This window comes from Triticum aestivum, chromosome 5A (assembly GCF_018294505.1).
Source record: "Triticum aestivum cultivar Chinese Spring chromosome 5A, IWGSC CS RefSeq v2.1, whole genome shotgun sequence".
NCBI classification, from domain to species: domain Eukaryota; kingdom Viridiplantae; phylum Streptophyta; class Magnoliopsida; order Poales; family Poaceae; genus Triticum; species Triticum aestivum.
Genome location: NC_057806.1, coordinates 399430818 through 399456691, shown reverse-complemented (window position 1 = coordinate 399456691; position 25874 = coordinate 399430818). Strand labels below are relative to the sequence as shown.

The 25874-nt window shown below is 46.0% G+C and overlaps 1 protein-coding gene and 1 non-coding gene across 2 annotated transcripts; both read right to left on the bottom strand.

The window, feature by feature from the left end:
- Nucleotides 1-1623: 1623 nt before the first annotated feature.
- On the bottom strand, nucleotides 1624-1696 carry TRNAK-CUU (transfer RNA lysine (anticodon CUU)). Its single transcript has one exon. It is a non-coding gene; the product is annotated as a tRNA-Lys (tRNA).
- Nucleotides 1697-1825: 129 nt separating this feature from the next.
- Nucleotides 1826-5099, bottom strand: LOC123103610 (uncharacterized). The gene is made up of 3 exons (XM_044525254.1): nucleotides 4469-5099; nucleotides 2725-3470; nucleotides 1826-2539 (listed from the first exon to the last, which is right to left on the bottom strand). Exons 1-3 carry the CDS (start codon nucleotides 4760-4762, stop codon nucleotides 2047-2049), a joined length of 1533 nt encoding a protein of 510 aa, XP_044381189.1. The 5' UTR covers nucleotides 4763-5099; the 3' UTR covers nucleotides 1826-2046.
- Nucleotides 5100-25874: the final 20775 nt, after the last annotated feature.

Genomic DNA, 25874 nt, shown 5'->3' with positions numbered 1-25874 from the left:
ACAAACACCCTCTTATACTAGTGTCATGCATATGACACTAGTCTAAGTTACTATTTTCATAGTGCAAAGTATCATAGTAGTGGTGTCATAGATCGCTTCATTCATTAGCATATAGACTCATTTTACCTCGGGAAGCGCTATGTTTATGTTACTCCAAACACCTCTTTCCTTATTAAATACTTGCCACATAAGCAAAATTGTCTTGGGATGTGTTAAGTTACTAGCTAAGTTACCCCACTATGACCAGCCTAAGAAAAAAGCAATGATGATACACGCCCTGCAGCCATATCGATCCTCACTAATCAACCAAGGACAACGAGAATGGTTTTTCAAAAACAATGCCTTCACGCCCAGCTGCCATACCGATTCTCGCTAATCAACCAAGGACAACGAGAACGGTTTTCTAAAAACAACGCCTTTAAAGAGGAAACAACATGATGGTGTTACCATTGTCAAGTCCATCAAGTAAAAAAAAATTGAGCTGCCATCAAGTAAATTTTTGAAGTTATGTGTTTTCATCATTAAGATCAAGTCCGAATAACCCCCGTGCAATGCCATCACAAAGAAATAATTTACGTTAAAACTCTTGTCCCGCTGATGGCTTACCATTATCTGATCCGGTGTAGTACAGATAGTGGGTGAGGAGTAGGGCCAGGAGTTGTTTTAGATACTTTTTCGTGCTCTGTATCTGAGAAGGATAACCGAAGCTAATGGTTATAACTGGTAATGGTTATGTGCCTTTGGGGGACGAAACATGACCATTACAGGCCAGACCTATTTTTTACACCGGAGTTTGAAACCTGACACTCAGGGAAGCATCCCCAAATGAAGTCCGCATATACTGCAACCAACGAAGATGATGTTAACATGGACGATCCTAATGTTGGCAATGTCATGCGACTGAGAACCATATCCACACAAAGCAGGCATCGCAGGCACCAGGAGCCGCTCGTAGAGCCATGGACTATCACAGAACAAATTGGTAAGAGACAAATGTCACATGTCCCGCCAAATCCAACATTAGGGATGCTCTGGTAGCCACACACACACCTTCATCGCAAGTGCGTGCTAGTGTTAGACGTGAGCAATTTGAGCATGCCCTAGCCGCAGACTATACACCGTGTGTCGCCACTAGCTCCATCGCAACACCTCTAACTCTGCCAAAACGCCTCACATCAACATGAACTAACAAGCAATGGGACTTTGGGCACGAGAACCGGATCCATAGCCTCCAAACCCTGCTGACGCCGACACCGCAATAAAGAGCGCCGAGGATGCTCCCCAAGCCCCACCGCAATCTGTCAGTCACACGGGCACCAGCATCTACTGTCGAGCAAGGGAGCTCTGATGATGATACAAAAAATGGGGAGGAAGAAATAGAGGGTGTAGAGGATGCTCTCCAAACCCCACTTACGTCGCCACCAAAATAGAGGGCACCGAGGATGCTCCCCAAACCCGCTACAATCGTCAGCCACATGAGCACAGCCTGACAGTGGCGTCTAGTGTCGAGCGAGGGAGCTCTGATGATAATACAAAAAATGGGGAGGGAGAAATGAAATGGAAAACATAATATGTTGATGATAATACAAAAAATGGGGAAGGGGAAGTAAAAAACTGTTAAACCGCCCACCGTGGGGCTCGAACCCACGACCACAAGGTTAAGAGCCTTGCGCTCTACCAACTGAGCTAGACGGGCTTGTTGTGTTTTAGTGAAGTTTTGTGTACATAATCCTATATACTGCGTCGCATTTCTCATGTACTTTCAGCAAGATAAAGCTTGAACTGGTAATTGTGCTCCTGCATGTCTACCCCCAAAAGTTACTACTTCTACAAACACTTCTTATTACTGCTTACCAGTCCTGCGTAAACCAATATTTTTATACTATCAACAAACTAAGAACTAAAGGGAAATCTATTCCAGTATCGCTGCAACCTGCAAACAACACCCGGGCAAACTGATCCCCTGAAAATATGCAATCTCTCTTCTCGCCTATGGAAAGCATAATCCTGAACTCTCCACAACTTCCTGTACATATCACGCTCTAATCACCTGAGACTACCACTGTGTTCAACTTGGTGATGCATCAACGCTTTCTCATCGTCATCAGCATCAAGCTCTTCCTCACCATACTCGATATCGATCACAGTGGCATCCTCCCTTCCCGCGTAGAAATCTCCTACTCCATGACACCTTTCCAGCTCGATATGCTGCAACTCCGATGTGATAAGAGAGTGCATTCTTGCCCTCTCCCTGTCGCGTGGGTATGTCCGGTACAACAGCGAGTAGATGAAGCAGCACAGCAGCATCGGGATGGCAATCGCCATGTAAAGAGCTTTCGCTAGAGCTGCGGCATTTGACCTGTCGCTCACAACACTGCTCACTCCAGACCCATATGAGATAGGGTTGTAGCCGTATGCATGCTCGGCTAATAAGCCGACAACTGGTGGAGCAAATGAGGCTAGGACAGACTCGAAGGAACGGTCCAGCGCGTAGATACTTGCCCTTGATCTCTCAGGAACGATCTCTGCAAATATGGGGCTGCACATGAAAAGTTTACATTTATTGCCAAAATACAGAATTTCATAGCTTATCAGCAGTTTGTGGTCGGCAGATAGGAGTATACGTTAAGCCCCTTATTACGGATCAGAAAAAAGTACTAATGATGAAATTGTATAGTGTGTGTAACTATAACAATCCCAAACAGCCAATGAAAAGTTACTTACCTGTTAGTAGCAGGGCCATTCCAGGAGATGCTTAGCCCCATGATAAACATAACAAGTCCATGCAAGACACCAGTAGATGAGTCATCAGGTAGTGCAAGCAGCAACAAAGCTGCAAGCGGGACTGCAGAACCCGAGCTTATTTGAGACAGCACTATCCTGCCAGAATCCGGGTAACGAACAGAGAGATAATCCCCCATCTTTCCACCAAAGAGCCCTCCAAGTGAGCTTGCCAATGCAAATATTGCCATGAGAAGTCCTGTTTTGTTGTGTGTAAAGCCCATCAGCTCCAACCACATTGGGGCAAACGACAATGCCGACCATGGGAATGACCCTGTGACACCCTGAGCCACGATGATCTGAAACGATGGTATCTTCACAACAGCCTTAGCTTCTGCAACCAAACCCTTCATCTCTGCCCACGCCGACTTCCGCACGAGCTGCTCGTCACTCTCGCTGTTGCAGAAATGAGGGTCCACTGCAAACAGATAGACCAACGCCCCGACCATCACACTGATGAGAGCAACAATGTGAAATGCTATACGCCAGCCGGCGATACCCATGATTGTGGTTGATGCTAGCATGATAGAGAACAAGCCTCCAATCACTGAACCTATGTTGCCTGTAAGTTGAAGCCATCCAAACGCAGAACCCCGCGTATTATGATCAGTATAGTCTGCCACTAGAGATTGGATAGCAGGATTGACGAGTGCTAGACCAACGCCATTCAATCCCCTAGCTACTGCTACCTGCTCACAGAAGCATGTTTCATCCTTTATTATCATCTATAAAAAAACATGCTTAGGAAGCATCGTAGCATTATTATTGGCAAATAAATCTCATTGCACACAAATGACTGCAGTTAAATACTCCTTCCGTTCACTATTATAAGATGTTCTAACTTTTTTTCTGAATCGGATGTATATAGATTATAGACACGTTTTTGTGTATTTTTTTCACTCATTTCAATCCGTATGTAGTTCACATTGAAATATCCAAAACGTCTTATAATAATGAACAAATGGGGTATCTAGCAATCCCAAGCCAGATTTTTATCCCCGCAAGAAAACATTTACATTTGAATTCGCACATTGGATGCCATTCACCTGATATTCAAATCTTACGAGATCGGAACAAAAAATACTCCAAGTGAAGAAACAGTTTGAACTAAAGTTTCAAATATTTGACATGTACTTAAAATTTACGAAATTAAAATTCAAAATAGTCAGAAATCAAACGTAACTGTCTGGGGCGAGTATTTGGTTATTTCACATTAATAGCAATAGTTATTCAGTTTTGCTAGAACTCATCTACATGAGATATAATTTGGTCTCATTCACCTTTTATAGCCACTGGATGTGATGCTATAAAATGCGTGTGTGCTGACATGGGTTGTATCTGTTTTTGTTTTCAAGGTGAATGAGACCAATTACTACAGATAAAGGTCGACTGCCATTCGGGAATCTTATTTTAGATGCGAATATTCTACTCCTATGAGAATCTTAGTCCACGTGATTTGCTTCGGTTACCCCGACATGAACTTCGCTTCAGATTTCGCACCTTTTACTTAAATTGCAAGCGTGCACCAGCTTTTGGCTGTAAAGCGTGAGCCGCAACGAAAATAATTAAGGGATCTGCGGATAAACCTAAGCATATACCCGAGATGATCCATGCCCCAGTTCGCAAAGTTGGATCGACAATATCACGAGGCCGAGAAGAATTTGGGTGGTCTTTGGTCGGGACGGACCTGGGCGAAGGTGCCGGAGACGGCGACGAGGAAGGTGGCGGCGGCCCAGAGGAAGGCCCCCACGGCGATGACGTGGGCGCGGTTGTAGCGCACGGCGGCGTAGGCGGCGAGCGGGTAGCACGCGGCCTGCACGAAGGAGCGGTACAAGGTGAGCGCGCCGAGCCCCATGGGCGTGGCGTGCAGCGCGGCGCCCACCTCCCGGTACACCGCCGGCAGGAGCGCCTCGTCCGCGCGCTCCATGATGGCCGCCAGGTTCACCAGCAGCAGCGTCCGACCCGGGGCCGCCTCCGCCATAGCGCCTTCTCCCTCCCTCCCGCGCGCGAGCTTCCGTCGGCGGCCTCTTTTGGTCCTTCGCCTGCCAGCGGTGCGGCGGTGCGGTGCGGTGCGCTTTCCTCGAGAACGAGGAGGGCGGTGCCTCGTCTCCTTCGCGGGCGCGTTTTCGAACGACTTTTCCCGTGGTTATGGAGAGCGACTGACGTGCGATCGCAACCGTTCGTCTATAATTGAAGGGCTTGATGGGAATCCGGGTCTGTATCAATGTGTCAGATCAGTTGACTGTGGAGGACGATGGCTTGGGTTGGCTGGCCGGACATCGCCGGCTGCGCTTCCACGTAGCTCGGCGAACGGCGGAGCGAAGCCGGAATATTCAACGCGTGGACGCGGCGGGTCCCGCCGCCGCTTTAACATTATCCTTTCCGTGACCAGGTCAGAGATAGGGGAGGTTCTAATAGCATCTGTAGCAGAGCTCTCAAATCCCTAAAGCCATATAAATAACTGTTTTTTTACAGTTTATAGCAAAAAATTGTGTAAACTAAAACCCCTTAACTCTTAAATGTTTTTAGGTCCAAATCTCAAACCCTCTTCCAACCCTGAAAAGTAAGGGTTGAGGAGCAAAATCTACCCCAACCCTTATTTGACGGTTATCCTCACGCGCGAGGGGAAAATTCTCCCAACTCCCGCGCCCACCCCGCGTCTGCCGCTGTTAGTCGCCCCAGCCGCCGCCGGCCGCCCCATCGACCTCCCGCGCGCCCGCGCCCGCCCCGCCCCCAGACGCCGGCCTCCTCCACCTCCTCCCGGCCGCGACCGCGCTCGCCCCGCCCCCGGCCGTCACCATCCGTCCCGCCGTTCGCGCTGCCCGCAGCCCCGCCGGCTTCTACTCCCGCGCGCTCGCCCGCCGCCTCCTCCTCCCGCCTCGGCCTCTCATCCTCCCGCGCCCCTCCGCCTCCGCGCCCTCCGCCTCGACCCGCCGCCACCGCCCTCCGGCCCGTGCCCGCTCCCGCGCCCTTCGCCTCCGGCCCCCGCGCCCTCCGCCTCCGCCTCCCACCCCCCGGCCACTACCCTCCGCCCGTGCCCGCCCCGCGCTCCGCCCTCCGCCCTCCGCTCATCGTGCACGAGGTGCTCGACGGTATGCCCGCAACGACAACGTTGTTCACGGGAAATATTCCGTTATAAGGGTTGAGTTTGAGGGTTCTAATCTTTGTCCCTGTTTTTCAATCCATAAAAATGCACAAAAAGACCATTTTTGGACCCTTAAAATGCTAGTGAGGGTTTGAGGGTTTGAGGGTTCTACTAGACATGCTCTAAGAGTAGTGCGTTTTGGAGCTCGGCCTCCATGAAGGCAGGATTTTTTGAAAAATTCAAAATTCACACTTTCCAGTTTTAAAAAAACCTGAAAAAAAATCATACAAGTAAACAAGGATGATATGTGTATGTATGTAAAATTTGAGGATGAAATATCCTAAAATGCGATCTGTGCAAAAAGACAAATTCATGGATTTTTAGGATGAATAGTGCATCTACTAAAAAGCCTCAGATTTGTTCTTTTTGTGTAGCACTCATTTTAAGGTGTTTTGTCCTGAAAATTTACACACATATGCTTTATATCTCTAAGTATGTGTGTATTTTTTTCAAAAAAAATTGAAACGTGAAAATTTGAATTTTAATCAAGTCAAACTCGGGCTCCATGGAGCCCGAGCTCTAAAGAGCATTTTTGAGGTCCTAATCGGAAACGGGCGCCTACATCATTCTACTGTGGGCTGGTTCGAAAGTTGGCCCACTTAGGATAGCTTCTAAACTGTTTCGCACGCTTGGACTGTTTCGTTATGGGTGTGTTTGGTTGCCTGCATGAGGGCTAATCAGACCCGCGCGGAAAGAAAACGGGATGTTTGGTTGGCTGCACACACTGTTGGGCCTGCATGACACGATGTTTAAATCACTTCTGGGCCTGGCTCCCTGGGAACGCTCGAATCTACATTTTCTTCAGAGCCAGGGCTGAGCGGTGCACGTGGGCGGCGGCGGCTGCACGCGCGCGACCACTCGAGAAGTCGCGTTGCTTCCTAAAACGTCGGCAGTTATTAGCCTCACCGCTCCCTCTCCCCACTCTCCCTACTCTCCCAACTCTCACGGCGGCGGCAGATCGAAGGAGAGCAAGAAGACCATCGAACTCCATCATCGACGAGCGGATCATCACCTGCCCCGCGGCAATGACGGTAAGCACTTTTTTTGTTCGTCATGCACTACTTTTTCGCGTTCGATACGGCGGTAGATTCGATCCACGACGGAGAGGGGAATGGGAATAGAGGTAGATAAGCATGGCAGTTCATACTAGTTCATACTAGTTCATACGAGTTCATACTAGTTCATGCAAGACCGGAATAGAGGTAGATGCAGATGGAGTAGAAGGGGGATTGGGGGTACACAACAGACACTGGCTAACCGCGGCGGCTGTTGAGGCGTGCGGAGCGGTGGGTCGAGTGGTTGGCCTTCATCTTCTTGTCCATCGCTGTGCGGGGCGGCGGGTCGTCGTCCTCCTCGGCGGAGTCGAGGTCGATCTGCCAGGTACGACGGCCTGGCTCCGGCGCCCTCATTGGCATCTGCACCGGTTCTTCCTCCTCCTTAGGCTCCCCACCGATGACCGCTGGCGGCACAATTGCCGTCTCCCAGTACACTACGACACAACGGTCATTAGGAGCCCAGTAGTTCTTGTACTTGGACCACCTCTTCCTCTGTTTAGCGTTGTTGGAGACGGCCTGATTCATGGCCCATCAAATAATGTCAACTACCATCGCGCCCTTCGCTGGGTTAGGAATCAGCGTCTTCAACTCTTGTGCAGTGGCCCTCATGAGCATTGCATCAGATTCCTTCTACATGTCAGGCATGGAGCCGAAGTTCGAGCACACCTCCATGATGTTCTCAAACTTGGTGCGGTCACTAGCCGACCACCCGAGAAAGAAGGCCCTCCAGCCAATACCCCAAGGGAAGGGGTTGGCGTTGGAGCTGGAGCTGGAGCTCATGGCGATGAAGAGGAGGAAGGTTGATAGTGAGAGAATGGAGGGGGTGGGTAAGTAGTAGTGGTCAGGGTGAGTAAACTTAGGCGCGATGGAGAGGAGGAAGAGTGACAGTCATGTCGTTTTAACTACATGCTCTTCAATAAGCCATGAACTATGTGTTGTGCCTGACTCCATGAATTGTGTGCAGATCGAGGAGAGCAATGAGATGGGCACGGAGGTGCTCCCGTCCATTGACAAGAAGGGCAAGGAGCCGGTTCATCCAATGCCCGAGGTGGTGCTGCCGCCCACCGCCGAGGAAGATCTGAAGACGCCAACGGTTGGCGACAACGAGCGCATGGAGGACCCCCCTGATACGTCTCCAACATATCTATAATTTTTGGTTGTTCCATGCTATTATATTATCATTGGATGTTTTACAATCATTTTATATCATTTTTTGGTACTAACCTATTGACATAGTGCCCACTGTCAGTTGTTGTTTTTGCTTGTTTTTTACATCGCAAAAAATCAATATCAAACGGAGTCCAAATGTAGCGTAACTTTTTGTGGAGTTTTTTGGACCATAAGACACCCAATGGGCCGGAGAAGCACCTAGTGAGGGAGACCTGGATTCAGGGGTCCTCAGGTGTCCGGCCTATTCGATGTGGGCCGGGCTGATGGGCCGTGAAGATAAAACGGAAGATCATTCCCTGTGTTCGGGAAGGACACTTGGATGCGTGGACGACATGATTGGAGTCCGGATGTACTGTTTCCTTCCTTTGTAAACCGACCCTGTACCCCTCCGGTATATATATACCGGAGGGTTTAGTTCGTAGGGATCAGCAGAATTCATATAGGCTAGACATCTAGGGTTTAGCCATTACGATCTCGAGGTAGATCGACTCTTGTAACCTCTATACTCATCAAATACAATCAAGCGGGACATAGGGTTTTACCTCCATTAAGAGGGCCCGAACCTGGATAAACATCGTGTTCCCTATGTCCCTTGTTACCTTTGATCTTCAGATGCACAATTCGGGACCCCCTACTCGAGATCGGCCGGTTTTGACACCGACATTGATGCTTTCATTGAGAGTTCCTTTGTGTTGTTGATAGAAGGATTGATGGCTCGCCTTGTCATTAATGACGATATCACTTCTGGAGGGGCCCTAACTCCAGGACAGGTCCTCCAGCTCGGCGGTTTTACCATGGGCGCCTGCTTGGCCGTCAAGCCAACGGCGGCTCCCACAATCACTAGACATCATCTCCACATCAGCCTCGAACACTCCAAAAAGATGGATCCGGCAGATGTCTCGTCCTTAAACAAGATGCTAGATCGCATCGCCACCCTGGGCGTTGCAATAGACTATGATCAGATTGGGCTTAAACCTGACCAGAGGGAAATCGAGTCCCCGTCGGTCACCCATCTGGTAGCGGTCGTTGAGGAATGAGTCGAGAATGATTCTTCCCCTAAGTTAAAAACCAGCTATGTTCGGATTTGCGAGCCCTGCGAGCTGGATACCCATCCCCGGGAAGAGACTGTATGTCCTCCGAACATAAGATCAGGCATTGAGCCCAGAAGTCCTCAGGACCTTCCCGATCTTGAACTGGTGAACTCGGAGACTCTTCGAGCTCCGGACTCAATCGTGGATCGGGACGCAGATTTTAGCCCGCCCACCCACCACAATCAATATTTCCCAAGTAATTTAGGTCCTCCAGACATATGTGACCTAATGTATGTACGGCAGCAACCTCAGGAAATGGTCCATCACTTCTGGGCCAGGTTCCTCCTTGTTAAAAACAAGATTAAAGATTGATGCGATGGCGACGCGGTTTCAGTTTTTTGCTGCAACTGTGTGGACAAGGAAATTCTCAATGCCCTCAACCGCCGCCGCATACTGCACTTTGCAGATTTGGCACACATAGTACAGAAGTATTGCACAATGGAAAGCGCCTAGAAAGCCTAGACAGCCCAGTGGGAACCTCCTGCCTTTAAGCAGCCCACCAGACGGGCAAAAAGGATGCACCCTTACGGGGCACCCGGTCATCAGCCTATTTACAAGAAAAACAAGCCCTTCATGGGATATATACCCGTCCTTAATGAATTACTCGACAAGCCCTATCAGATACACACGATGCCGAGCACGGAACCAATGCATAGCCTTCGGGCATGTTGGGTACTCCGGCAGGTGGCTAAGAGCAGTGAGGCCATCCTCACCAACACTACCCGAGAGAAGCACTCTTCGGAGGATGACGATCTCAATGTCTTTATGGTCTTCAAGACCTTTTCTTCAAAAAATCGGCGCAAACGGGCGATCCGCGACCTCGCCGAAGTTAACCAAGTAGCCGCAATAAATCCTTGGAACGATACAGCAATAACTTTCACCGCCGATGATGAACCAAGGGCCTGATCAGTCTGAGCACCAGCCGCCTTGGTCTTAAACCCAATTGTGGATGGCTTTCGACTCACCAAAGTGCTCATGGACGGCGGCAGCGGACTGAACCTCATCTATGAAGATACGCTCAACAAAATGCAAATGGACAAGAGTCGCATCGAGCAAAGCAGCACCATCTTTTGAGGCATTATCCCCAGTCGAGAAGCACGATGCTCAGGGAAAATTAAACTTGATGTAGTATTCGACACGTCTGAGAACTATAGGTCCGAAGAGTTGCTCTTCCACGTGGCACCTTTCAATAGAGGATATCACGCCCTGTTGGGGCGAGACACCTTCACATGCTTTCAAGCCATACCCCATTACAGGTACATGAAGCTCAAAATGCCAGGGCCCAACGGAGTTATCACTATCACCAGTGATCCGGATATAACACTCCGCGCCAAAAACAAAACTGCATCCTTGGCCCTCGAGGCACAAACCGAGGCCCTTGCGGCTGAAGAATTAACTGCTCTGCGCTCCACAGTGGACAAAGATGATGTAATCCTCGATAAGAGGCCCAAATCCACCTCTTTCAAGCCAGCTGACGAAATAGTCAAATTTCAAGTACACCCAACGGATCCCAATAATATAGCCTCCATTGGAGCACAATTGGATCCAACGGTCGACGCCGCCCTATGAGCGTTCCTGCATGAAAATTGGGACATCTTTGCCTGGCACCCTTCAGACATGCCCGAAATCCCACGCAGACTGGCGGAACATAGCCTCAACATAATAAAGGGATTCAAACCAGTCAAGCAAATGTTGCGGCGATTTTTCGAACCCAAATGACAAGCTATGGGGGAGGAGCTAGCGAAACTACTTAAGGCCGGATTCATCAGAGAAATCAAGCACCCGGATTGGCTGGCCAACCTGGTCATGGTGCTGGAGAAGGACAAATCCTGGCGCCTTTGTGTCCACTTCAAGGACCTCAACAAGGCCTTCCCTAAGGACCCCTTCCCACTAACCCGCATCGACCAAATCATTGACGCAACTGCAGGACACGACTCATTGGGTTTCCTCGACGCCTACTCCGGATACCATCAGATCAAGATGAAGGAATCCGACCAGGCCGCAACGACATTTATTACCCCGTACGGCCCCTTTTGCTTCAACACTATGCACTTCGGACTCAAAAACGCTGGCGCCACTTACCAACGCATGATCCAAACATGTCTGGAAAAACAATTTGGCAAAACAGTGGAGGCATATGTGGACGACGTGGTCATCAAGACTAAACACGCCGAATCACTGGTGGACGATCTATGACTCACTTTTGACAACCTCTGAACATATGACATCCAGCTCAATCCGGAAAAATGTGTCTTCGGAGTTCCAGCTGGAAAACTACTCGGATTCATTGTTTCGAATAGAGGAATCGAAGCGAACCCAGCCAAAATCCGAGCCCTTTCACCATTGGTAACACCAACAGACTTAAAGGAGGTCCAAAAACTGGTTGGGTGCGTGGCAGCCTTAAGCCGCTTTATCTCCAGATTGGGAGAAAAGGCGCTGTCACTTTATCGACTGCTCCGATGCACCGACCATTTTGAATGGACGGATGCAGCTACAGCCGGATTGGAAGAAATAAAGACTTTGTTAGCAAGCAACCCAATCCTTGCTGCACCAAGTGCGGTCGAGCCTATGTTGCTCTACATATCTGTGACTCACCAGGTGGTGAGCGTCATACTCGTCGTCGAAGAGGAAGAGGGACATAAATTCCCACTCCAGAAACCAGTATACTATGTATCGGTGGTCCTTACACCATGCAAATCTCGATACCCACACTATCAGAAGATAGCGTATGCGGTCTTCATGGCATCCCAAAAGCTATGACACCACTTTCAAGAGTGTTCGATTATAGTGGCATCCAAAGTACCACTCAATGATATCATAAATAATTGGGACGCCACCGGCCGCATAGCCAAATGGGCCGTCGAGCTCCTACCATTTGAAATAACATACAAGCCATGCTGAGCTATTAAATCTCAGGTGTTGGCCGACTTTGTCGCCGAGTGGACGGAAGCCGAACTCCCTAAAGAGTACAACACATACTCCAACTGGATAATGTACTTCAACGACTCCAAAATGTTAGCCGGATTGGGGTCTGGTGTCATCTTAACATCCCCTATAGGTAACACAGTCCGCTACATGTTACAAATAATGTATACGAACTCCAACAACGTGGCCGAATACGAGGCACTACTACATGGTCTCCAAATGGTTGTCTCTATGGGCATACAACGCCTAGAGGAGCGTGGGGATTCGAACCTTGCAATATCCCAAATAAATGGAGAATTCGATGCAAAAGATCCAAAGATGGCGGCATACCGCAACATCGTACTCAAAATATCAGCTCGGTTTAAGGGGCTCGAGTTCCATCACGTTGCTCGAGGCAGTAATCAGGCAGCGGGCATCCTTGCTCGAATGGGCACTAAACGCGATCTCGTCCCGCCCAACACCTTTGTGGAAAGTCTCTTCAAGCCATCTGTGGTATGGCAGGACAAGAGTGGAAATACTAGTCCGGAGCCAATCATACCCCCATGTGCCGAACGCAATTCTGACATCATCGGGGGTTCGGGCACCGAAATGACACCTTCTGCCCATGTAATCATGGCCGTCATTGCTCCATGGACCGAACCCTTCCTGGCCTACTGCTACCTCTCGAGCTTGCGTTGGTTTTCCCCGAAGAGGAAAGGATGATGCAGTAGAGTAGCTTAAGTATTTCCCTCAGTTTTTGAGAACCAAGGTATCAATCCAGTAGGAGGCCACTCGCAAGTCCCTCGTACCTACACAACACAAAGAGCTCAACACAACCAACGCGATTAGGGGTTGTCAATCCCTTCACGGTCACTTACGGAAGTGAGATCCGATAGATAATATTTTTGGTATTTTTGATATAAAGATGCAAAGTGAAAAGTAAAAGGCAAAGTAAAAACAAAACAAGACTAAAGTGATGGAGATTGATATGATGAGAATAGACCCGGGGGCCATAGGTTTCACTAGTGGCTTCTCTCAAGAGCATAAGTTTTCTACGTTGGGTGAACAAATTACTCTTGAGCAATTGACAGAATTGAGCATAGTTATGAGAATATCTAGGCATGATCATGTATATAGGCATCACGTCCGTGACAAGTAGATCGAAATGATTCTGCATCTACTACTATTACTCCACTCATCGACCACTATCCAGCATGCATCTAGAGTATTAAGTTAAAAACAAAGTAACGCTTTAAGCAAGACGACATAATGTAGAGAGATAAATTCATGCAATATGAAATAAACCCCATCTTGTTATCCTCGATGGCAATGATACAATACGTGTCTTGCTGCCCCTTCTGTCACTGGGAAGGAACACCGCAAGATCGAACCCAAAGCTAAGCACTTCTCCCATGGCAAGAACTACCAATCTAGTTGTCCAAACCAAACGGATAATTCGAAGAGACTTGCAAAGATAACCAATCATACATAAAAGAATTCAGAGAAGATTCAAATATTGTTCATAGATAGACTTGATCATAAACCCACAATTCATCGGTCTCAACAAACACACCGCAAAAGAAGAAGATTACATCGAATAGATCTCCACAAGAGAGGGGGAGAACTTTGTATTGAGATCCAAAAAGAGAGAAGAAGCCATCTAGCTAATAACTATGGACCCGAAGGTCTGGGGTAAACTACTCACACTTCATCGGAGGGGCTATGATGATGTAGAAGCCCTCGATGATGACGGCCGTCTCCGGTGGAGCTCCGGAACAGGCCCCAAGATGGGATCTCGTGGATACAGAAAGTTGCAGCGGTGGAATTAGGTGTTTGGATCCTGTTCTGATCGTTTGGGGGTACGTGGGTATATATAGGAGGAAGGAGTACGTCGGTGGAGCACCGAGGGGCCCACGAGGCAGGGGGCGCGCCCTGTAGGGGGGGCGCCCCTACCCTCGTGACCGCCTCCGGTACTTCTTGGAGTAGGGTCCAAGTCTCCTGGGTCTTATCCGAGAAGAAAATCACGTTCCAAAAAGGATTTTTCTGTTTGGACTCCGTTTGATATTCTGTTTCTTCGAAACACTGAAATAGGCAAAAACAACAATTCTGGGTTGGGCCTCCTGTTAATAGGTTAGTCCCAAAAATAATATAAAAGTGGAAAATAAAGCCCAATATAGTCCAAAACAGTAGATAATATAGCATGGAGCAATCAAAAATTATAGATACATTGGAGACGTATCACCTACCTTAATAGGCAGGAGCTCCCTGATGACTAGAATGAGGCCCGTCGCATAGTTCGATGCTCTAAAGCCTACAAAGTTCATGGAGGGGAGCTCTACAAGAAAAGTACTACTGGAGTTCTTCAAAGATGCATCTCCGAAGAGGAGGGACGACAACTCTTGGCTGAAATACATGCTGGTCTTGGTGGTCATCACGCTGCAGCTCGAGCCCTCGTAAGCAAGGCCTTCCGTACTGGTTTCTTATGGCCAACGGCCCGAGCAGATGCACAGTTCCTTGTACAACATTGTGTAGGATGTCCACTTTTTGCCAATCAAAGCCATATGTCACCCACTGCCTTAAAAACAATCCCCATTACTTGGCCTTTTGCGGTCTGGGGGCTAGATATGGTCGGACCCCTTAAAGGGGGAAGCCACAAGAAGAAATTTTTACTGGTTATGGTGGATAAATTCACTAAGTGGATAGAGGCCAAATCGGTAAAAACAGCTGAAGTTGGGCCAGTGATCGACTTTATATCCGGCATGGTACACCGTTATGGAGTCCCACACAACATCATTACTGACAATGGCTCTTATTTCACAACCGATGAAGTGAAAACTTGGTGTGCTAATATGGGCATTAAGCTCGATTACGCTTCAGTATATCACCCTCAAACAAATGGTCAGGTCGAACGGGCTAATGGCCTGATAATGAGCGGCATCAAACCCAGACTAGTGCGATCCCTACAGGAGTCAGATAAACACTGGGTCGAGGAACTTGATTCCATACTCTGGGGACTACAGACTACACCCAATCGCACGACCGGATACACACCCTTTTTCATGGTGAACGGCGCAAAGGCTATCTTGCCCTGCGACATTATTCATGACTCACCTCAAGTGTGCATGTATGAAGAGAGAGAGAGAGAGGTCGAGCTTGATCGGCAGGATAACCTAGATGGCCTGGAAGAGGAGCGCGATATTGCAAGAGCCCGTTCTGCATTTTATCAACAACAGGCTCGGAGATACCAAAGCAGGGAAGTGCAGGCCAAGACTTATAATGTCAGCGAACTCGTTTTACGCCTCCCAGAGAAGAAGAAGGACAAGCTCAAACCAAAATGGGAGGGCCCCTTCATCATAGATGAAGTTCTCACAGGGGGAGCCTATCGCCTTCGTAATGCATTGGATAATCGCCTAGAGCCAAATCCATAGAACGCGGCTCGGCTCCGAAGATTCTACACATAAGTCTGGCCATGTTACTTTTTTCTGTTCTTTTTCTCCTCTTCATTTGTTTACATTTTCTCGTTCTTATATGATTTCCAGGATATGTTCGTATATGCCGAACACTTGAGGGGTACACATCCTAAAATGTATATACCCCAAAATGTCCGGGGGCTTCTTTTACCGAAGCTTATTATTATTCAGAGCCTGGAGCTCACAATGTGCACGTCGTATGTTAATATACACTCCTTTTGCCATTATATGCACCTCTATGACTTCTGTTTTTGCCAAGCTGGGTTGCCTTGCTCCTGTGTTTATGCCCTACATTCCCGATTGTTCGGCTAGGGCGTAAAGGGAGCACCTCTGCGATTGTTACAACCGGGTAATCCGGACCTGTACCTCAAACGGGTGAAGCCGAAAGCTAGCGTTCTTAAGAGAATAAGTGGTCGACAATCAAACGACAGATTGTTACATTCTTGTAGCTCTTTAAAATATGGGACATTTTTTCCGTACCGCGGACCAAAGCCCAGACATGCATACTTAAAGCATGCCAACCCAAGGAAAGGAACCCTTAACGGAACTATTCTCCTTGGAAGATGTTTCTTACATATGTAATATAACATACACTCCAAACTCAAATTTTTGTCTGTTCGAGCACAATGACTGGGTTGCCTGGTTTCCGGACATAGTGAATGCTTCTTTTCATTCCAAAATAGTATCCGGAAACACACCACCATTTTGGTTTGGAGGTTAAAGCCGAAAGCCTTCTATGACAAACTTTCCACATGTTCGAATAAAGGTACAGGTTGATCATGAAGTACAATAATACATTGAGTCAAATGCCTATTCCTTATCTATTGCATCTATAAGACTGTCTAACCTACAGTCTTCTTGTGAATACTTCGCAGCTATCATTACTTGCTCATACACCAAATTCAATGGAATTTCCTTCCCGTCTGGTCCCTACGGTCCCACTCGGGCCATGTGATTTGGATCTAGCTTGGTGAAACGTGTTTTCACCATAGCCCAGGCTTCTCGTGCACCATCACGGCAGGCGGATGTCTTCCATAGCTCAAAGTGGCATTGGGCACCTTTGAACATGTTTGCCAAGCCCTCCATACTTTTTAGAGGGGTATCGGATGGCCATAAAGCCTTGGCCATACTCCTCATGGCTTTCCGGGCCCAAGCATTTACCACAAACAGTTCCTTCAACACGTCGCCTTGGAATCCAGATACTTCTTCTTCCGGCCGACCAGTTGGCAGACCTGCAACAACAGAGTTATGAAATTCCGAACTATGGACTAAACATGAGATCCTATGGTGGTTTTACATGTACCAAACATGTTTCCCTTCAACTTCTCATTTTCTTTTTGAGCGGCTGATAATTGAGCCTTTAAGCTCTCTATCTCTTCGGTTTGTCTGTCCTTTTCACCCTCGTGTTTTTTCTTCTCAAAGGTACTCATCGCGGCCTTTTTCATTTCCGCCAGTTCGGCGGTGACGACATTTAGCTGCGTCTGGTTTATCTTCAGCTCCAGGGATAGCGCAGTATTCTTCTTTTTGAGATCCTACGAGTCATATCGATCCTTAAATCAGTTTACCTCACCGCTTCAAGTCTCGGGGGCTACTGGCATATGTCTATCAAAACCGCACAAAATCTTACCTGCATATCCTTTGAGAATAGTTGTGTAACTCCGACAAGTCCGTCTCGAGCGGCCCGGATATATGCGTCCACTGAACTGAGTGCAGTAAATTCCTGCTCGGTAAAGGTTGGAGCACGCATGGCCTCTTTTAGTCGACGATGATTCATTACACTCTCCACCTCGGAATTTGTGAAGGATACATCATCCGAATCCTCATGAGGCAGCGGAACCGACATTGCATCGGCCCTCGTCCTCGCTGATTAATCCGGCACCGGATTGGCTGACATTCGGCTAGCACATCGTTTTCCCACAGTCTGCCGCATACTTCTCCTGAATCAAGGAGAAAAAGGGACTTTAGGAATCCGAAATCGTGCCCAGGCATGTGTTAAGCAGACTTACATATTGTAAGACATTGAGGTTTCTACATCGCTCCCGGACTCCTTTCATTTTGAACGATTACCCTACGCAGAGGCTGCTCTCGGAGGGGTGTGGCCTGCCGAGTGCCGATCCTATAAAATACGGTTTAGTTTAAGGGATAAAGGCGCAAGTGGGAATTTCTTTTGGAAGGTTCCTTAAATACTTACGATGGAGAAGGGATAGGGGCGGGGGTAGTCAGCTGTAATAGCTACTTCTGAGCCATCAAGGCCCGCTTGATAAAACACCCCATCCTCAAACTCTATGTATATGTCTGGATCCTCATAGAAACTAGGGTCTTTGTCGCGATCGTGGTCCTCTAGCTGTGGGACAGGGCTGTGAATGTCCTCGGTCATCTTCCTCCATGACTGTTTTATAAACACCAAAGAACAACTCGATTAGCATGCCGTGACAACAATAAAGCGTCACAGGTAATCAAAATCTTACCCATTCAATGGGGTTGTACATGGAGTGACCTTCCCTATAGTTCAAGCGGAGGAAGTCTTCCTTTTTGCCCTTATATAGATCGACCAAGATCATGGCCAGTTCGGCTTGGGTGTCAGGACCTTTACACCTGTAACGAGACGCGTCGTCTTCTCTGTTGTAACACCATAAGGGAGTTACTCTAGACTGGAGAGGCTGGATGCATCTTTTTATTGCAATGGCCATAACCTCGATTATCATGAGATCAATATGGGCTCGCAATCTGACCTTGCAGGCCAACCTTTTGATTTATGCACTGTCCTCTTCCTTGGGACTTCGGGGACGCCAGTTGAGATGCTTATTTAAAGGAGCACTAGAAAATTCAGAAAGACCGCGCCGAACTGGGTCCGGTAGTGGGACATCATCCATATAAAACCACTCCGAAGACCATTGTGAATATATCTCTTTGGGAGTACCAACTGGGTATCCGTACCCAGCTATGCGCCATACTTCGGCGGCGCCCACTTCAAATATGGAACCTCCTCGATGGCGGGGAACTAAGCAAAAGAACTTTCTCCATAGCTCGAAATGGGCCTTGATGCCTAAGAACAGCTCGCAGAGGGCGAGAAAGCCTGAGATGTACAGAATCGAACCTAGGGTAAGGTTGTGTAGTTGAATGCTGTAAAATTCCAATAGGCCCCTGAGAAAGGGATGGATTGGAAATCCTAAGCCCCACGGAAGGAATGGGACGAAGCACACCCTCTCCTCCTTATTGGGGTTGGGGAAATTTTCAGCCATCACGTCATTGCCGATTGAGGCCAATCCTGCTTGAACGAAGACTAGATCTGCAAGGGGAAGATAGCCCTGCATCTAGAGTCGGCTCAATTGAAGATGAGGCACTGAGCAACTCCGTGAATCACCCTCTTGAGGGCCATGGGGGCGTGAAGAAGAGTCGGGGGCACTGGTCATGTTGGAAGGCTTTTTTGTAGCTGATCTTGATGTTTTCTCTTTGCGTGATGTGAGATGGCATTTGGGAGATCTAACCTCCTTATATAGATGTCGCCCAAGCGTGATAAGGGGCTTATTTGTAAAAAAACATGGACCGTTCGCATTCGCCCGACGCGTGGAAATCGAGGAGACAACGGGAAGGAATCATAAAAGTAGAACATAGAGGTCAAAGCTGGACTGTCATCAAATCCGGAGTATAATGAAGAACCCGCCTTGCAAAGACGAAGACATAAGACGGATACTACATCATCATTGAAGGCAAGTTCGGGGGCTACTGAGGGAGACCTAGATTCAGGGGTCCTCAGGTGTCCGGCCTATTTGATGTGGGCCGGGTTGATGGGCCATGATGATAAAATGGAAGATCATTCCCCGTGTTCGGGAAGGACTCTTGGATGCATGGATGACAAGATTGGAGTCCAGATGTACTTTTTCTTCCTTTGTAAACCGACCCTGTACCCCTCTGGTATATATATATACCAGAGGGTTTAGTCCGTAGGGATCATCAGAATTCATATAGGCTAGACATCTAGGGTTTAGCCATTATGATCTCGAGGTAGATCGACTCTTCTAACCTCTATACTCATCAAATACAATCAAGCATGATGTAGGGTTTTACCTCCATTAAGAAGGCCCGGACCTGGGTAAACATCGTGTTCCCTATGTCCCTTGTTACCTTCGATCTTCAGATGCACAATTCAGGACCCCCTGCCTGAGATCGGCCGGTTTTGACACCGACACCTGGGGGGTTCCCCGAGGGGGGCACAACCCACCAGGGCACGCCTGGGCCCCTAGGCGCGCCCAAGTGGGTTGTGCCCACCTCGGTGGCCTCCTGCACCGCCTCTTTGCTCTATAAATACCCCAATATTCCAGAAACCCTAGGGAAGTCGACAAAAATCAATTCTAGCCGCCGCAAGTTCCAGAAACACCAGATCCAATCCAAACACCATCACGGAGGGGTTCATCATCCTCATTGGTGCCTCTCCGGTGACGCGTGAGTTGTGCATTGTAGACCTACGGGTCCGTAGTTAGTAGCTAGAGGGATTCCTCTCTCTCTTTTGATTCTCAATACAATGGTCTCTTGGAGATCCATATGATGTAACTCTTTTTGCGGTGCGTTTGTTGGGATCCGATGAACTTTGAGTTTATGATCAGATCTATGTTTTTATCCTTGAAAGTTATTCGAGTATTCTTTGATCTCTTATATGCATGATTACTTATAGCCTCGTATTTCTTCTCTGATATTTGGGTTTTGTTTGGCCAACTTGATCTGTTTATCTTGCAATGGGAAGAGGTGGTTTGTGATGGGTTCCATCTTACGGTGCTTGATCCCAGTGACAGAAGGGGAAATGACACGTATGCATCGTTGCTATTAAGGATAACAAGATGGGGTCTATTTCTACATAAATAGATCTTGTCTACATCATGTCATTGTTCTTATTGCATTACTACGTTTCTGCATGAACTTAATACACTAGATGCATGCTGGATAGCGGTTGATGCATGGAGTAATAGTAGTAGATGCAGGCAGGAGTCAGTCTAGTAATCTTGGACGTGATGCCTATATAATGATCATTGCCTCGATATCGTCATGATTATTTGAAGTTCTATCAATTGCCCAACAGTAATTTGTTTACCCACCGCTTGCTATTTTTCTCGAGAGAAGCCACTAGTGAAATCTACGGCTCCCGGGTCTCTTCTTTATTATATTTGCCTTCGTGATATATTTTTATTTGCTTTTATTTTCAGATCTATTAATCAAAAAATAATACCTTGCTGCAATTTTTATTTATTTATTTTATCTCGCGTGTCCCGCGAGATCCATTTATCCAATCTACTACAATTTTACCTATCTTTTTACCCGTGAGGGATTGACAACCCCTCTCTTACGTCGGGTTGCAAGTATTTGTTCTTTGTGTGCAGGAGCTATTTACATGGTGTTGCGTGGTTCTCCTACTGGTTCGATAACCTTGGTCTCATCACTGAGGGAAATACCTACCGTTGCTATGCTGCATCATCCCTTCCTCTTTGGGGAAATACCGACGTAGTTCAAGCAAACATCAAAAGGAATTTCTGACGTTGTTGTCGGGGAGACATCATCAACATCTACCAGGTTCCTAATCACAAATCCCATCTCCTTGTAATTTATATTATTTTCCATTTGCCTCTCATTTTCCTCTCCCCCACTTCACAAAAATTTGCCATTTTATTTGCCCTCTTTTTCGTCCACCGTTTTCTCGTCAGATCTGTTTTTGTGTGCACCCTCGTTTGCATAGTCATGATGCCTCAAAGAAAATATTATGATGTTCCTTGTCCTAATATTTTGCTTGAAATTGAGAAAATTACTTACGAATATATGACTACACAATTTGAGCATAATAAATATTTTACCGAAGAACTTAAGGAACACTCTGTTGTGCTGGAAGCTATAACTAAACAACTTGATGATATTCGTAGAGAAGTTTGCAATCTCCAATCTAAGTATGCTTTTGCTGAAAGTTTGCTAGGCAAAATACCCGATGCACAAGCTACCATAGTAAATCAAATGGCCGCTAAACCAATCTTGTTAGAAGATAAAAGTGATGAAGATCTTAAAATGATTGGTGTTTCCTCTATTGATTCTTTTTAGTAGAATTAAGATTGATAATAAAGGGATTGAAGAAGAGTCAACTTTAGCTAGAAGGCGTTCCGATAATTTGGAGGGTGAAAATCTTGTTGAGAAAATTGATAAAAGTGGGTTTGAAGAGGTCAAAACTTTAACTAGTGATGTGCCCACTCTTTTGGATTACAAAGACTTTAATTATGATAGTTGCTCTTAGATTGATTGTATTTCTTTGTTGCAATCCATGAAAAATTCACCCCATGCTTATGAACAAAATAAAGCTTTTACTAAAGATATTGTTGATGCTATGATGAAAGCTTTGGAAGAAATGTTGGAATTGGAGATTTCAATTCCTAGAAAATTGCATGATGAATGAGAACCTACTATCAAAGTCAAGATTAAAAATTATGAGTGTTTTGCTTTATGTGACTTGGGTGCTAGTGTTTCTACAATTCCAAAATCTTTATATGATGTGCTTGGTCTTACCGATATTGAAGAGTGTTCTCTAAATTTGCACTTGGCGGATTCTACTATTAAAAATCCTATGGGAAGAATTAATGATGTTCTTATTCTTGCAAATAGGAATTATGTGCCCATAGATTTTATTGTTCTTGATATTGATTGTAATGCGTCTGGCCCATTTATTCTTGGTAGGCCGTTTTTACGTACTATTGGTGGAGTGATTGATATGAAAGAAGGCAATATTAAATTTCAATTTCCACTAAGGAAGGGTATGCGACACTTCCCTAGAACTAGAATTAAGCCACCATATGAATCAATCATGAGAGCATCATATGGATCTAGTAAAAGACGACAACACTTAGATCCTTTGCATTATGCCTAGCTAGGGGCGTAAAACAATAGCGCTTGTTCGGAGGCAACCCAATGAATAAAATTTAATTTTGTCTTTTTCTTTCTGTTCTTGAGTGTTTGCACAATTATGCTACTTTTATGATTGTGTTTGTGTGTTTTAATTATTGTTTGTGCCAAGTAAAGCCTTTATGATCTTGTCGGGTGATAGTTGCTTTGATCTTGCTGAAAAACAGAAACTTTTGCGCCCAGAAAAATAATTTTCATTTTTAACAGAAGCACGATAAAACACTGATTATTTTTGTAGAAGATTAATATACAAATTGCTCACGGTGTACTATTTTTCAGAATTTTTGGAGTTACAAAAGTATTCGAAATCTCCATATTGCTACAGATTGTTCTGTTTTTGACATATTCTGTTTTCTTTGCATTGTGTGCTTGTTTTGATGATTCTTTGGATTTCTTTGAAGAGTTTTTGCCATACAAAATTTGGAATACAGTATATATAATGCAAAAGTAAAATATGAATGGGTTTGCAACAGTAATTATAGTAGTGATTTGCTTTCTTATACTAATGGATCTCACGAAGGTTTTGTTGAGTTTTGTGTGATTGAACCTTTCAAGTTTTGGGTGACTTTATGATGGATGAAGGAATAAGGATTAGCACAAGGCTAAGCTTGGGGATGCCCATGGCACCCCAAGATAATATTCAAGAAGTACCAAGCAACTAAGCTTAGGGATGGCCCAAGTTGCATCCCCTCTTTCTTCTAACAACCATCGGTATTTTACTTGAAACTATATTTTTATTCGTCACATATCATGAGTTTTTGTAGTGACCAGACCTCAAACGGTCCAATCTATGTGCTCACGTGTCATCCCTGGATCAGTAATGCTGACACCACACAGTACTTGAAGGATTTATAATAGAGTAGCAATCACACACTTATGTACTTGAAGGATTTATAATCGAGTGTCTCAAAAGAGAACTTATTACAATAAATATGGCTTAAGGCCATCTATTAATGATAACAACAGAAGGCTTGGAAGATAAGTGAGTCCATTAACTCCAAAGGCATCACTGAGTATAGAACCACGACCAAAACTCCTTAATCGGCGTCTGAAAAGTCTGCAACATTAATGTTGCAGCCCGAAATGGGTCAGCACATGGAATATGCTGGCAAAGTAACACATAGAGAGTAATGGAATGAAATAGCTATTCTATATGCATATTTGGCTGGTGGAAAGCTCTATGGTTATAGTTTTGCGTAAAGCCAATTTTTCCCTACTGCAAAGGAATAAATTTATTTAACTATCATGGTAGTTGTTAAACATTGAGAATGGTTGACTGCATTCTCAATCCCAATTAAGCATCATCATTAAACAAAACCCAACAAAATTTAAATTTTTGAGTAACATGTTGAGATTCACATGATAATCCAGGTACTAGATACTCAAGATGTCCATAATCGGGGACACGACTAATCATGATTAGTTTATACACTCTGTAGAGGTTTGCGCACTTTTCCCCACAAGACTCGATCGCCTCCGTTTGGTTTCTCGCACTACATGGTGTTTGAGAAGACGGATGACCGAGGCATGGTTTTTCAGAAGCGCTAGCACCTTACGATCGGGTAGACCGTCACACCTACTTTCCCGTACATCTGCTAGTCTACCACTGTAAGAGTTCGCACAACTTAATCAACTATGCTAGAGCCCATAATAGCTTGTGGCTGCACACGGAAGTTTCTAGCATGAATAATCTCATGATCCCTTTGAGCCTGGGTGGCGGTCCATAAAGAAAAACAGGCAATCACTAGAATACCCAGGTACCTCAATCCATCCATATGTGTATTTAAGTTTTCACCTTAAGTAAACCATTAATTAACAATCTCACATCTGTCATGGATTTCACTCACCCAATCCACGTCTACTAGCATAGCATGGCATAATAAGCAAACGTAGAAGTAACTCCCAAATGTTTGATAATAATAGGTAATAGGTACTACCTCATCTACTTCCCAAACCCACAATTTAATTAGATCCTAATCATGCAAAGTGTGAGGATTGATCTAATGCAATAAAACTGGGTAGTGGGAAAGCATGATCAAAGTGTTACTTGCCTTGCTGATGATCCGGGAAACCTAGCGATTCGAAGTAGCAAGCGGCGCACTCCGGGTACTCTATCGCAACAAACAAGCATACAATAAGTACTCAACTAACGCATAGGTAAAACTCAAATAAGAGATCTAACCGGAAAGTTCAACTTAAGAACTCAGGTTGGCAAAAAGAATCAAATCGAACGAAGCAACGAAAGACAAACGGCAAAAGAAACAGGCTTCCTTTACTATTCTGGATCTAGGGCAATTTTTACAGTGGCAAAAACTTGTTTGAGTGGGTTAAATGGAAAGAGGGTTTCAAGATGAAACTCCAGGCGCTTGAATCGCTTGATTCCGATAAACGAGCGAAAAGTTAGACTAAAACAAAAATCGGATCAGAGATCGCGATCAGAAAAATCACGGATTTAATCCGAGAAAAAGAAAAACGACGAATGTTCGTTAAAATGAACGAACGGGAGAACGCTCGCTATTTAAATAAACCGGAAAAACCGATCTATTTAAAAAAAACGAAACTAAAAAAACGAGCAAAACCGTCAGAAAACCGAACGGTTTTTCGAGAAAACCCGGAGGCTAAAAAAAACTACCTCCGGCGAACGGCGGCGGCGGCGGGTCCGGCAGGTCCTACGTTAGCCTTTCCAGGGTGATAATGCAATTTCATATCATAATCCTTGATGAGCCCCAACCATCTTCTTTGTCTGAGGTTCAACTCCTTCTGTGTGAAAATATACTTCAAACTCTTGTGATCCATGTACACCTCACAATGGTTTCCAATCAGAAAATGTTTCCAAGTCTTCAATGCATGCACTACGGCTGCTAACTCCAAATCATGCGTAGCATAATTCAACTCATGGGGCTTAAGCTGTCGTGAGGCATATGAAACAACTCTTCCTTCCTGCATAAGCACTGCTCCAAGTCCTCGACGTGAAGCGTCACACTACACCTCATAATCCTTGGTCTGATCCGGTAAAATCAACACTGGTGAGGTAACCAAACATTTATTCAACTCCTGGAAACTAGCCTCACATTCCTTAGTCCATTTGAACTTGGTATTATTCTTCAACAACTCCATCATAGGCTTCGCAATCTTTGAGAAATTCTCAATGAACCTCCGGTAGTATCCTGCGAGTCCAAGAAAACTCCGGATCTCTCCAACTGTTGTTGGCGCTTCCCACTTGGTCACGGTATCAACTTTAGTGGGATCTATTGCTATACCTTCTCCGGATATAACATGTCCGAGAAATCCAACTTCCTTCAACCAAAACTCACATTTGCTGAACTTG